Raw genomic sequence first — 15,025 nt, forward strand, 5'->3', positions numbered from 1 at the left:
GGTATATATATATACCTATATATTTTTTATTTTAATATTTAATACATTTTCACATTCATTTGTTCTTACTTATTTCTAAATTAAAATCTTATTTAAATTCTTTTAAAATAGATTTGCATTACTACTTAAGAGTAGAAAAAAAATATTGATTGTCAAATATCCTTATTATAGAGAGCAAATTAATCTTTTAAATACGTTACTAAAGATACTAAAAAAGGGTAGGTAGGAAAACGATATTTCTAAATTCGGCATTTTAAATTTTTGGCAAAGTAATACAATAATATACTTAATAAGTTAATACATATAGTTTGTGAAGTTAGATAAAATCCATCTAAAATTTTTGTACAATACAAAAAAGTGCTAAGCACCTACAAAATTATCAATTTTTTAGCTTTTTAGCGGACGGTGATTTTAGGACTTTTAGAAAAACACAAAAAATTTGCTAAAAATTAAACATAACCAAAATACTAAGAAATATCAATTGAGACTATTTATCTATTTTCATTATGCCATAATTAAGTTTTCAGAGGTAATATTCCTTATGTCATGGTTGTATTGCTTCTCTCATTATCCATTTTGCAGGAACTCGATCTTGTGACATTAAAGCTCTTATTCTGTTTTGTTCATTACTCTTTATTCAGTTTTCTTTTGTGGTGATGGACGTATAGCTTCGGACACCAATTTTGGAATATCTGTCAAGATAACAAAAACATTAATAAATGTCATTAAAAATTAACTTTGACTACGTTTTATAATAGAAAGTTATCTATCATCCATTTTAGAGTATTCTTAACAGTTTTGAACCATTCTATTAAAAATGTAAAGTACAGAAAGATCATTAATTTTAGCATAGTATTATAAGCTGTAAAGAAACTTAAGTAGGTATAGTAAAGAGTAACTAGCGGTTCGCCCCTAATCTAGGGGCTTTGCCCTTTGAGGTAAGGGGAAGTCAACCCTCCTATATAGAATTTGTATGTGATAAAAAATGGTGGAGGGGGATTTTTTGTTTTTAGACAGACATCAAGCTACTTTGTATTATAGACACAGGGATCTTAACTTCTTAAGGGATAAGACAATGGATGATAAATTAATATACATTCCCAATAAAAGGGGGGAGGAGGGTTAATGCAACCATCTCGTAATCGGTGAGCAAATGGCACTTAGAATTCGAATTTTGATCTGAAATTTTGCATGAGTAATCATTGGTAGGTTTATTTTCCCTAAATTGAACAAAAAGTTGGAAAAGTAATGGCTAACGGCTAGCGGCTCAGCCGTTTAGCCATTTTTAAACTATTTTCAAGGCAAATCATCACGAAACCTATCTCCACATAATACTCTTTGCTGCTCCAAAACGTTTTCAAACGGTTCTAGCCGCTAGTTGCTGGTACTAGAAATCTAAAAATGTTTTTCAAAAGTGGATTCCTAAATAATTTATGGCAGATTTGCCCTAAAAATAGCCAAAAAACGGCTATACGGCTGAGCCGTTAGCCGTTACTTTTTAAAATTTTTTGTTCGATTTACGGAAAATAGACCTACCAAGGATTACTCATACAAAATTTCAGATCAATTTCGAATTCTAAGTACTCTTTCTGTAAATTCAAAATATTGGTTTAAAAGGTTGTACAGTGTACACCACTAGTTTAAAGTGTTTGATCAGCGTGTTTTTAAAACATTGGTTACCACCACAAGTTAAATTGACAGTCCAATATCCACTCATTCCCTGAGAGTAATATGATTCCTAAGTACATCAGTAGACAAAGAATATCACTGCATTGGCAGGTATACACAAGCTATAATACGACTGTTGTGCTATATATAATAACAACTATAGGCGCCACATCTTGGTAGCATGAAATTAAAGCATCAAATATTCATGGTCTGTTTGGGAGAAATAAAGTAAGTGTAAAGAAAATACTAGACTACAAATTGGATCAAAGACAGCACTAAAACATAGTTATTTTTTGTCATCGTCGGCTAGAAATTTTATTTTGTAATGGTTTTATGTTATACCTATCAATTTGTGTCAAAACAATGTCTTTGTAATATTTAAATATCTTCATATTTAAAGGTATAAAATATTAAATACTTTTTACATTTGAGTCTTGTCACAATATAATAAAATGTCATATTCTAAAATTTCATGTAACGTTTTTTCACAAAATCATTGTCAAAATTTGTTTATCATTTTATCGAAACAATTGCGATTACGCCTCTAGGTCCTTTTGGGCAGATTTGGACATCCCCGTTTTGGGGGGTGAAATATGGGGAGGGGATGAAAAAAGACGAGGTGGGAGCAGGCCCTATTTTTAATTTTAAAAAGCCTATAAAAAAATTGATAGAATCCGTAATCCGCCAAAAATAAGAATCCGAACCCGGTCCAAAAATTTGACGGATTGCTATCCCTACTTTTTACAACATTTGCCCAATACGGTGCCCAAAACCCCTTTTGGGCAATTGGGCGGCTAGTTATCGAAAAAAAAATGCTTAATAGTACAACCACGCTTGGTACAGAAACACAAACACCAAGATCATGTTACTTTAATATAAGGATTTCTTACTAGTCTTTTTTGTTAGCCAGGATGTCTGTCTTTACATTAGTTTGGTTATCTATCCATTCATCTATCTACATATAACTACAACTTCATCTAACCATCTGGAAACTCATGATTTCTAAGTTCCATGAATATGCTTATCTCACTTAATCTTCTTTTTGTCATTAAATAAATTACATCACAATTTCTAAGCTTCTTTTCCGTCTTTATCTCTAGATTTTAAATTCTTTTTCAAAATTTAAAGTTTCTAGAAAAGTTTTCTTTTAAGTTTAAAGCTACACCAATGACATTGAAAATTGCCAAGAGTCTTTACACCTTGTGGAGGGGGGGGGGGGGGGGAGGTGCTAGTCCAAGGAAATTGTACAACTTTGTATTTTTTGAAGAGAAATTATTTGAGGCTAAATGAATAATTACATAAAAATTTGCAAAATTTTTATGTAAATTGGATTTGGTTTTAAATTCTAATGTAGCGTATTAACAGTAAATTTTCAGCCTTTATGGATCTAATATTGTGCTGTTAATATACTTATAAAAGACTTCTAAATGTTTTTTCTATTCACATGAAATATGCATAGCATATGTCAGCAAAGAATTAAAGAAATTGATTTAATTAGTATCAAAGAAAAGAAAAAAAGTAGAAATAATTGGGATCCTGTCAGAAATAAATATAACGTCTATGTTAGTACTTGTTGCTTCCAGGAATAAGGTATAACCAACAAGCGATATAAATCTAAAATAATATTTGGGGGGCAAATGGAGAGTTCGTCAATTTTACGATGTGTTGCCCCCCAACGACAGCTGAAAAACACGTATAGGTTTCGTGATTTTTTCCGAATTAATTTCGTTATTGGTAGAAGCTGTGTTGCTTCGCCCCTAGCAATCAGCCATAGAAAAGGGAGGGAGGTATCAGGAAGTAAGCCTAAAACCCCCAACAATGTATAAAATAATACATAAATATGGCCTGTACAAAGATACCTAGTAATTTGATAAAAAATTGTTTTAGAAGGATTTATAGCTTATCAACCAAATTAAAACAAGATTTAATAATGTGCAGAAAACGCTCAGTTAGTGAAAGTGCGCCATTACATCCCTAAGTCTTAGCTAGAAGATTAATTCGTATGCATTATTCTGATTGTTCCAACCACCACAAAGTCGACCTGTTCCAATAAGCTTTGATATGTCTCTTATAACTTAAATGTATTTTTAAAATTGTACCTTGCTAATTTTATCCAAGAATGAAAGCATTTGATAAAAAAATTTAATTCTTTATGTGGTAGGTATTTAAAAGCATTTGCTTGTATATGATGGTTACTTATAAAACATGACTACCTATTTATATTCTTAAAAGACATATCATTATGTTCTCAAATGGCAGTATAACTGTTCAAAAAGATATTAAATGCCATGAATAGCAGGTTAAAAAGATATATAGCTGTGTACAGTCGTTTCTGCAAATTTTCATATCAGCAAAATGTTTCACAATAGCTAAACAGACCAGGGTTTGGGGTTGATTATTTGAAAGATTAAGAGAAGGGGTAGTTTGCACTGTATTATTAATTTTCAGTTCTAAAGACTTGATGTAATAGATTTTGTGGAAGTGATAAACCACCAGATAGAGCTCGACTGAGAAATAATGTTGAATATTTTATGTTTGTAGACATAAATTTTTATATTTATATTTAAATACTGCTGACTACTTTTAACCAGGGAGGAAGGGAACTCTAATATATTCTTGCCTTCAAAGTTTATAAAACCTTGTTCTCAGGGAGTAAGGGAAGGGACAATGAAAATTAATTGAATTTTAGAGTTCTAACTCAATATCTTCAAAACCAGATATATCTGGAAAATTCTAAAAATTTAGATAAAGCAATCTTTAGGTATTAGATTTGTATAATAAGAAAGGGGGGGGGGGGGGAAGTTCTGACACATTTGCGTAAACGGTGAGTATAGGCTTTATCTTTGGACTGAGAGGATAGGTTATTAGGGATAAAATCATTCTTATATGATAAATTTCCCCCAGATTTAAGATTTTTTGGATAGGCCTCCAGGTTCTGGAGCTCCAGGCCTCCAGGTGGTCTCTGTACAGGTAAAAATGAAAAAAAAAATTTTTTTTTAAAGTTAAAAATCAACTTATAAAACAAAATATGCATATTTTATCTTCAAATATGTGAATAATATTAAAAAAGATGCATATTTTGTTTTATAAGTTGACCTGTAACTTTAAAAAAAAAAATTTATTTTTCATTTTTACCTGTACAGAGACCACCTGGAGGCCTGGAGCTCCGGAACCTGGAGGCCTATCCAAAAAATCTTAAATCTGGGGGAAATTCATCATATAAGAATGATTTTATCCCTAATAACCTATCCTCTCAGTCCAAAGATAAAGCCTATACTCACCGTTTACGCAAATGTGTCAGAACTTCCCCCCCCCTTATTAAACACTAAAAGAAAAGTATTTAACATTAGGTTATCCTGTCTTATTTTCCTGTGAATAGTCTGTATTTTATTATAAAAGGAATGACCTTAGTACTGGCAGTTTTTGACAAAATAATACCATAAATGAGGTTTGTTTTCATATTTGACAAGGGGTTGATTAGAATGGTTAGTTACAGAAGTATCACAGTATAATTTCTTGTTTATCCCACCCATTCTTAGAAGAAAACTATTTTGTTCAAAATACAAAATAATTTGAATATTTTTTCAGATAGTCTGCTAGTATTTATATTGGTTAGATCAGTAAGAGTGGTCTGCTTTGTGTTGCATGTGTTCTGGTACCCAAAGTCCAAGACTGTCAGAAATGTGAATTTTTGATCCATTGTCCCCTCCCTTCCTACCTGCCTTGTTCTACAATTAACACACTACCAAATTGGCCATGCTGTTTAATGTTAAAGGATGATCAAGGATGCCCAAGCTTTTTTTGTAGGGATGGGGGGGGGGGGGGCGAGGGGGGGATATGGGACAGCTGGGATAAACACCCATTAGCCCAAGCCCTTGATGGTGGTGCCTTCCGATAATGACAAAATCTGGAATAATGCCATTCTTATATATAATATAATATGCGACCACTAAAGGTTATTTTGAATGAAGCTAATATAAAAACGTCATCCATAATCAAGAAGTTGACACGATCAAATATTAAATTATAGGTTTGTCTGTCTTTAATTACATTGTAGTCAGTGTAGCGTCAGATATAAACTAATTAATATTGTACTGTTATTTTTAGCATTATTTGTTACATAAAATTTCAATTTTATAATAAAGTGACAACTTCTATGAAAAATTAGCTATAAAACCCAGATTTGGATGAAAAAAAACTTAACAGAAGTCAAAAGATAATATCGACGAAATTTAATCTAATCTTCTATCCTCTTATGTTAAAGTTTCAAGCTGTTTTGACTTGTAACAACTATATCGAGATTGGGCAAATTTTGGGAAGCTTATAATAGATTGGCTATGGGTTTATTCTTTTATTTTTGCTATTCTCTACCCGTTTAAATGAAGTTTTAGTACGAAATTTGGTATTGCTGAATGTTTTTCATAGGTAATTTTTAGCTGATTAAACCTTACATATTTTTTATTTATGAAAGGGGTAGTTACACGAAAGGCATTTGAACTTAACTTAGTGAACCGCATATTTTTTCCTGGTTAATTAGTTAAACTACATTTATATGGCATATTTTTTTTAAAAAATTTATTTTCTACCACGGAGTTTTTAAAATATCAAGACTTGAAAATCGTCTTTTTTAATTGCATAGGTATAGGTATCACAAAAAGACGATTTTTAAGTCTTGATATTTTCAAAACTACGTGGTAGAAAATTGAAATTCTTTCAAATATTTTCCATATAAATATGCGGTTTACTAAATTAAGTTCAAATGAATTTCGTGAAACTACCCCTTTGGTATTGCTGAATGTTTATATCATAATTTTTAGCTGATTAAACATTAAATATTTTTTTATTTTATGTTTTTGTTTCCTGAGAAAAGCATAGTTCCACTAAAAACTAGAACAGTACCGATCCAATGCAGGGCAGTGAAAGGATTCTAAAAATTATAAAATAAACAGCTGTAATTCATTAAGAGTGTGGTTGTTATTTAAAACTTTGATAGATTGAAAAATAAAAACTTTAATGTACAGACATACTGATAACCATTTAAATTCCGTAAAAATAACTACATAAATGTATATCGTAGAAAGCTGAAAATAAAAAAGTAGCTTCCTCTGAATAGGTATAAGAAAGGTCAATTGAAATAAGAATCAGATTCTAAACTTACACGGTAAAAATACTGTAATTTACTATTATTTGATATCATTTTATCCGTATATTAACGTTAAACGCTATGCAAATTATAAAACACCGAGTTTTACGGGATCTCCGAATAACTCATTTACATTTTACAAGCCCTTTATGGAAAACAAAGATCCCAACATTAAAAAAGCAGACATTCAAATGCATTCTTTATAATTACGATTACGCCCCTAGAGACCTTGGTGCTATTTCTAACGGTAGGTTACTTTTAAATAACTACTATACATAAGTTACCTGAAAATACCAGATTGAAAAGAGGAGGGAAAGAAATTTTCTAAGAGTAACAACTAGCGTTACTGTCAAACTAGCACATTCTAAAAAAATACATAGAATATCACAATAAAAATCAACATTATTTTCACAAATTCCTAACTGTATAATTCATACATATTAAAGGATTGCAACCTTTTTGATCCATAGAATTCCCTCTACTTTTTATATTGATGTTGCGCACTTCACAAACCATGAGCCTGTAAAATTTTTAACGTCTTCAGTTATGACACAGTGAGAAGGGGGGGAACAATGAATTGTAAATCATATTCTTCAAATTCATTGACTTAATAGTTAGGTAAGCGAATCATATTGAATTTTAAAGATAAGTGAAGAGCCCATACTTATCCATAAGTAGTTTCAATCTTTATAGAGATATTTTTGTTTAACTTATATTTGTACTAACGGCTTCGCCCCTAGCCTCTTTTTTTATTGGGGTGTGGGATTTTTTTGAAGAGGGGGAACAGTTGACTTTCCCCTTTTTTTACTTTTCAAAATAAACAAAAAGAGGGTATTTTTCTTTTTGGGGAAGGTTGGGGGTCTCCCACCCCTAAGAAAAAAGCTTAAACAATTACATGACCAGTAGATATATTCCCTGAAGAGTAAAGCCCAATCGTTTCGATGGTCACTGAGATCTTAAGCTTCAGACAGACAGTAAGACAGACAGACAGACACAGACAAACATCGTTCTACTTTGTATTATGGATAACTTATAAAATGTGTCTAACCTGTAGTTAATACAAAAACAGCTGATATACAAATATACTGAGTTATCACATTTCCAAGTAGGTACACTATCATACATGGTATCTAAATATAAAAGGTACAATTTTTATGTCAATAAAAAGGAGCGGATACAAAACAGCGAATGTTACAAAAAGGCGAAATTACAAAACGGCGAAAAACAAGCGAAAATTAATATACTTTATATATAACTAGTGGCTTCGCCCCTAGCCTCTAGAGGCTTAGCCCCAAAAGATGATAAAAAAAAGTGAAATTCTCAAAAAACAAAAAAAAATAATAAGAAGGACCAAGGAAATCTTCTACAAAAAAAGGACCAAGGATATCTCTTACAAAATTTTTTATTTTATTTTTTAAATAGAAAATATCGAACCACTCAATCTACTCAGTTTTTCATTGGGCATGCCACCAATCCTAACTCATTTAGGAAGGGCAGGTGGACAGAAAGGCTGGATATGTTGAAGTTGTCCCTTAAGAATTACAAGAGAGCAAACATGAAAGAGTTCCTATTTGGAAACCATCACACTGTTTAAAATTCACTTGTTTTTTGTTTTGTTTTTGGATACATAAATTGTTCATTGATTTAATGTATAATTTGTTTTCTCTTTGTTTGAATAATAAATTGAAAAAATTCCTACATAGTTATATTTTTGTAACAGTCTCTGTTTTGATACATTCGTTGTTTTGTAATTTCGCCGTTTTGTAACATTCGCTGTTTTGTAATTTCGCTGTTTTGTAACATTCGCTGTTTTGTAATTTCGCCGTTTTGATATTCGCTGTTTTGTATCCACTCAAATAAAAACATGGTTTAAAAGGATAGCGAGTAATGGATATCTGAAAATACGCATTGACGCCAAAGAGTACAAATGTTACGCCAATTGTGATCACAACTCTCACGTTTATATAAAAATGCAACATATAATAATAGCTATTAAAACAATTTTCAAGCATAACTTTTATCTTTTTAGGATAACAATTAAATAAGAAAAATATTTTTACCATATGAAATTCGTGATCAAACACCTAATTGAAAAAAAATGCAAGACATAGCTCTTATTTTAAGAAAGACTAGGGGCAACGAACGCCCCCAAGAAGCCTCTAAGTGTTCTTAAGGTGGGAGGGGGATAATTCAACCGCCCTTCTACTTTTTAATTTGAGTTTTAATAAGAAATATTCAGAAAAAAAATTTTGTGGGGGATTTTAAATTGGGAGGGTGGAGATACGCTCTCCCAAAATAGTTAAAAACCTTCCCTGTACCTAAAAAAAGCTTAATTGCAAAGGAAAACCAAACAGATGTTATTTTCAAAAAAAATTTTATAAAACAAAAATTGGCGCATTTGTATGAACACCAGAATTATAGGTTTGAAAGGGGAAGGAAAAAAAGAGAGGGGGAAGAGAGGGGGTAAACTAGTTTGAAGATATCTGAGAATAGTTATGATCGCCATCTTCCACTATCTTCAGAAGATTAAAGAGTGGGGGGGGGGGGGTCGAGTCTACTTTTAGAATAACAAAGATGTGAAGATTTGCATCCATCCTATGCCATGCTTTAAGTTCCTGTAGAGGTGTATTAAAATAGGACACTTTCCATAGTAATATGGAATAGGTAATAATAACTTAATAAGTGCTGGTATAATATTTGTTTTAGTATTATCCGCAGGAAAAAGGGGACATTAAACTTAATTGGTACCCAAAGTTGCAAAAAAACTCACTCTCTCATTCGTTGGCTTAAAAACTTGATTAGATTAGTTCAAACCAAGTGTCAAACTTTTTTTAGTTAATTTACAGAATAGGTATCGTTTTACTCCTCATTGGGATAAAACATCATTTTATCGTTTACAGTCTTATCCCACAAACTTTATTATTATTCATCTTTTATCAAAATGTAAAGCTTTTAGAAAATAATCATATGTTCGTATTTTATCCCTATACCTACTTATTAAGAATACTCGTCAAATAGACAATAAGAAAGATATAAAGATGGATTAAGAAAACTACAATAAACACATGACAATCATTATACCTACACAAATATTTAAATGTTAATGTTATAAAAAAAAACGCTGACGTACATTCCAAGTGATGAATAAAATAAGAAAATATTGATGGAATCGACATTTCTGGAAATGATAACCTTTAAAAAACAATATCAGCGATTTTCTTTTGTATTGAAGTAATTTCACAAGAATTCTAGGCGTTATCCCGTAATTTTCATTTTGACCAAGTCCCCCCCCCCCCTCCACAATTGTTTTATTAATTACTACCGGACCTAAGAGACTTAGCGTGTGAGGAGGGAGGTGAGCTGTCCCCTTCTTATTAATTTTTTTATGAAACGGTTAACATTTTTTTTTGTGTGTGTGTGGGGGGGGGGGGTTATTGTCTGCTTGGGGGCGTTTTGTCTGTGGAGGTTGGTGGTTCCCTCCTAAACTTTCCCTTCCCAGGACCTACGAGAAGCTCAAGAAACATTGTACAGGAGAATTCCCTGTTATAATTTCCATTTCGTTCTTTTTCAATATCTTTAACATAATTAGGGGGGGGGGGGATATGGTCAAAATTCAGAATATAAAATACTACGAAATTTTTGACGAAATTCTAAAAAGAGAACGTATACCTATATGTATACGCCACCCCCTCCCCCCCCCCAAAAAAAAATAAATGAAAAGCTTGGATGTCCTTGTTGTATCTAAGTAATAAAATTCATAAGAAAACATACAGCAGGACATAAGACACCATCTCAGTACTTAAAAACTTGTATCTTAAAATATTTGTAAAGACAGCATTTTCAAAGTTTCTATGAAAATTAACATTTACTGATTCATAATATTTCGACAACATTTGCAAAAAAGGATTTCAAAAGGAGACAAAATAAAGGTAACTTTGTGTTGATATGTTTAAAGATAATTAGAAAAAGATTATTTGTGATGCTGAAGTAATATTAATCGAACATTTTTTTTCGTTCATAAGATGTGGTGAATAAATAAATGTTTTGTCAAAATTTATATTTTTTTTTCGTATGTAAATAAAAAATATTTTTTTCATTTTCTGTAGCTAATCTATAATCCTATTTTGAAATCGTATGGTTGTCTGTCCATTAAGATCTCTGAAAGAGATCTTCATTTAAAGAAAGCTTCATGTACCTACCGTGATTATTTTTTGACTATTTTATTTCTAACTTAAAATAGTTTGAGGACATTTTCTGCCCTCAGCTCTCTCTCACTCCTGTAATGGAGAGCTCTTGTTTCCTATAAATTAGAAACTATTTGCCTGGAGGCTATTTTAAGAAAGTTTTTTTGGACCATTTCTTTTTGTTGGCCCCGATTGATCTTAATTCTTTTTTTTTGTGAACAATTTTAATAAAACGATATTGTATATGATACTGCATGTTAAATAGTATTTCATTAATGTCCAAAAATATTTTTGTCAATTAAAAACAAAAATTGCATTTTTTATGTACTGCACTTTGATATAAAAATAGTAGGTAAAGAAAGGAAAAAATCGACATATTACCCTACATGTACAAAAACAATAATCCGTCCATCTTAAGAAGGGATCTTCTATATGACGAAGATTTTTGTTTATATCTAGTCACGTATGTTTTAATCCCATAATACGAGTGATACTATTGGTCCAAATAAGGAATTGTTCTTCTAGACTTTGTATATTTATTATAAAAAATAAGTAGGTATACTCTGCACTGCGACAAATATAGGGTTACTAACTTTAAGTAAGAAAATTATTTGTTATCATATTTCACCATGTAAGTACATTTTTACTTTATAAAATCAAAGATCCATGAAACCGCAAAACTGATTGTGGCCTATTTTTTGTATTTGGTCCTGTGATGGATTTAAGTACACTTTTGTTTTTCATCTTATATTAAACTACTTAATCGTACACAGAATTTAATAAATTTCACGTAACAAGAGTGTTACTTTTAATAGTTGGGAACCCTGGCTTGAAAAGAAAAATATTAGTTTCATCTGCAACCATCTGTATCAATCAGAGAAATATAATAGCAATACAGGGAGTGGGAAAAGGGGACTTTGGTTTGTAAATAACACTTGTGCCCAAAGATTTGTAACCACCTTTTCTTGGCTGTTGTTAAAAAAACCTAACTTTGGGTAACTTTATTGAATTCGGATTGGTTGCTTCCAAAGTATAAGTTTCTAAAAAATCAATTTATCTTCAATTGTCTCATTTTCTTCTTTCACCACTTTCTTGTTAATGCTTTAAATGGAGTGGGGTGGGGAGTAATATGGTCCACTTATGATTCGGGGATTTTACCATTATAATGCAATTTTGATTTTTGAAGAGTTTATATTTTGTACGAGATGCACTTAAATTATTTATCATGGTGAAAACTAAAAGAACATCTTAATATAAATTTTATTGTGGGTAAATTTAAGTTTTTTTTTGTGTTCAATGATCTTTTTCAATCTTACTCTTTCATCAAGTTTGTTTTATAAGCTTAATTTCATCCCAAAAAAAAAACTCTTACCTTACAGAAAAACAAAATACTTTAAACCCTTATAAACGTTAATCTCATTAAATAAATCAAAACAAACGTCTAACAAGATTAGTCTGAGGAAACTTGTGCCTTTCATGTAAGACTTAAAAGACCATAAAAATGACTGAAAATTAATTAAGTGAAAGATGACAAACATGTAAAGTTTCATAAAGTGTCACATGACATTTGTTTCTATACTGGCTCTTTAAAAATTTAATAAGTTTTCAAACTTTTGTTAAACAATATGCATATATTTTTAGATATCCTTTTTTCACAATTTCAAATTTCCGGATTCCTGAAACTACTGTTTGAGGATTTCAAAATTATACAAATCTAAAAAAAACCTTTCAATTCAAATCAATATTCAGGGCGACCACTCCGAAACCAAATAAATATAGTATTTTTATAGTATATTTTTTTAATCCATATAGTATATATAGTATATTTTTTAAAACTCATATAGTATGATATAGTATCGGACTTTAGTAATACATAGTATATACAATATACATCATCAATAATAACTTAAAGCATAGCTGTTATCAAAGCAATTTCATATATAAGGGGCTTACTCTGTGATTATTAGGCAAGGTATCAATGTGAGATTATAGGTTATTTAGGATAAAAGTTTACTTTTGGTTAGTATTTCACATATATTAAATCATTTTTTGGAAAGGTCTCAGGTTCAGGTGCTGGAAAGGTAAACAAATTTAGATTTCTGTTTGAAGAGTTAGAGATCAACTTATAAAACAAACTATGCATCTTTTTGGATGTTATTAACATAAATGAAGAAAAAATTAAAATAGTCCTCCAAGTTCTTGTCTTGCAGGCCTCCAGGTCCACTCTGGACAGGTTATAGATATTTTTTATTTGAAGAGTTAGAGGCCAACTAATAAAACAGAATATGCATCTTTTTGAATGCTATTAAAATATCTGAAGAAAAAATTAAAATCGGCCTCCATGTCCACTCTGGACAGGTAAAAAATTAAAATTTCTTATTTGAAGAATTAGAGGTCAACTTATAAAAAGAATATGCATCTTTTTGGATGTTATTAACATAACTGAAGAAAAAAATTAAAATCGACCTCTAAGTTCTGCTCCTGCAGACTCTGGACAGGTAAAAATAAAACTTCCCTAATTGAACAGTTAATGGTATATTTATTAAACAAAATGAGCTTATATTTGGATGTTCTTTATATATTTGAAATAAAAAATAAAATTGGCCTTCAGGTTTAGGAGCTGCAGGCCTCCAGGTGGACTCTGGACATGAATAAAATAAAAATTTTAAATTTAAGGAGTTAGAGGTATATTAAACAACATAAGCATTTCTATAGATGCTATTTATATGTTTAAAGAAAAAATGACAATCGACCTCCAGGTTTGATGCTGCAGGCCTCCAGGTGGACTCTGGACAGGAAAAAATAAAAATTTCTTATTTATGTAGTTAGAGGTTAGTTTATAAAACACCATAAGCATCTTTTTAGATGTTATTTACATATCTGAAGATAAAATACAAGGGGGGGGGGGGAGTTCTGACACATTTGCGTAAACCTGGTATTTTGGCTTTATCTTTGGACTGAGAGGATAGGTTATTAAAGATGAAATCATTCTTATATGATGAATTTTCCCAAGTTTTAAGATTTTTTGGATAGGCCTCCAGGTTTCGGAGCTCCAGGCCTCCAGGTGGTCTCTGTAGAGTTAGAGGTCAGCATATGAAAGAAAAATTGCATGTTTTTTTTCTTCAAATATGTGAATAACATTAAAAAAAGCATATTTTGTTTTATAAGTTGACCTCTAACTCTTAAAAAATTTTTTTTTACATTTGTACCTGTACAGAGACCACCTGGAGGCCTGGAGCTCCGGATCCTGGAGGCCTATCCAAAAAATCTTAAAACTTGGGAAATTTCATCATATAAGAATGATTTTATCTTTAATAACCTATCCTCTCAGTCCAAAGATAAAGCCTATATACCAGGTTTACGCAAATGTGTCAGAACTCCCCCCCCCCCCTTGACCTCCAGGTCAAGGTGCTGCAGGCTTCCATGTAGACTCTGTCCAGAGAAAACCTGGAGGCCTGAACTTGAACTCTTCAAATAAAAAATTTGAGTCTTTTACCTGTCCTGAATGAACCTGAACTTGAATCCTGATATGTTAATATTATCCAAATAAATGCATATTATGTTATATAAATAGACCTCTAACTCTTCATATAAGAAATTTGATTGTTTACCTGTTCAGAGTGGACCTAAAGGCCTGCAGGACCTGAACTAGGAGGCCGATTTATATATTTTCTACAGATATGTTAATAGATCCAAAACAAATACATATTCTGTTTTATAAGTTGACCTCTAACTCTTAAAATAAGAAATTTGATTGTTTACTTGTCCAGAATGGACCTGGAGGCCTGCAGGGCTTGACCCTAAGGGCTAATTTTCAATTTTTTTCAGATATGTTAATAACATCCAAAAAGATGCATATTCTGTTTTATAGGTTGACCTCTAACTCATCAAACAAAAAAATTTGAATTTTTACCAGTCCAGAGTTGACTTAGTGGCCTGCAGGACCAGAACTTAGAGGCCAATTTTAATTTTTTTCTTCAGATATGTTAATAACATCCTGAAAGATGCATATTTTGTTTAATAAGTTGAT

The 15,025-nt window shown here is 31.2% G+C and overlaps 1 protein-coding gene across 2 annotated transcripts in view; it reads right to left on the reverse strand.

Annotated features, from left to right (window-relative positions):
• The window catches only part of Efr (ER GDP-fucose transporter), a 32,005-nt gene that overhangs the window by 1,847 nt on the left and 15,133 nt on the right, over window positions 1-15,025 (reverse strand). For both annotated transcript variants that reach the window (XM_080162400.1, XM_080162399.1), the window contains exons 10-13: window positions 7,860-7,941; window positions 7,096-7,175; window positions 6,529-6,595; window positions 302-692 (exon numbers count right to left, since the gene is read on the reverse strand). In XM_080162400.1, coding sequence (XP_080018526.1) covers window positions 634-692; window positions 6,529-6,595; window positions 7,096-7,175; window positions 7,860-7,941 — 288 coding nt within the window. In that variant the 3' untranslated portion in view covers window positions 302-633. The remainder of the gene's footprint in view (window positions 1-301; window positions 693-6,528; window positions 6,596-7,095; window positions 7,176-7,859; window positions 7,942-15,025) is intronic.

This window comes from Acartia tonsa, chromosome 5, assembly GCF_053477335.1.
Source record: "Acartia tonsa isolate MP-2025a chromosome 5, ASM5347733v1, whole genome shotgun sequence".
NCBI lineage: Eukaryota > Metazoa > Arthropoda > Copepoda > Calanoida > Acartiidae > Acartia > Acartia tonsa.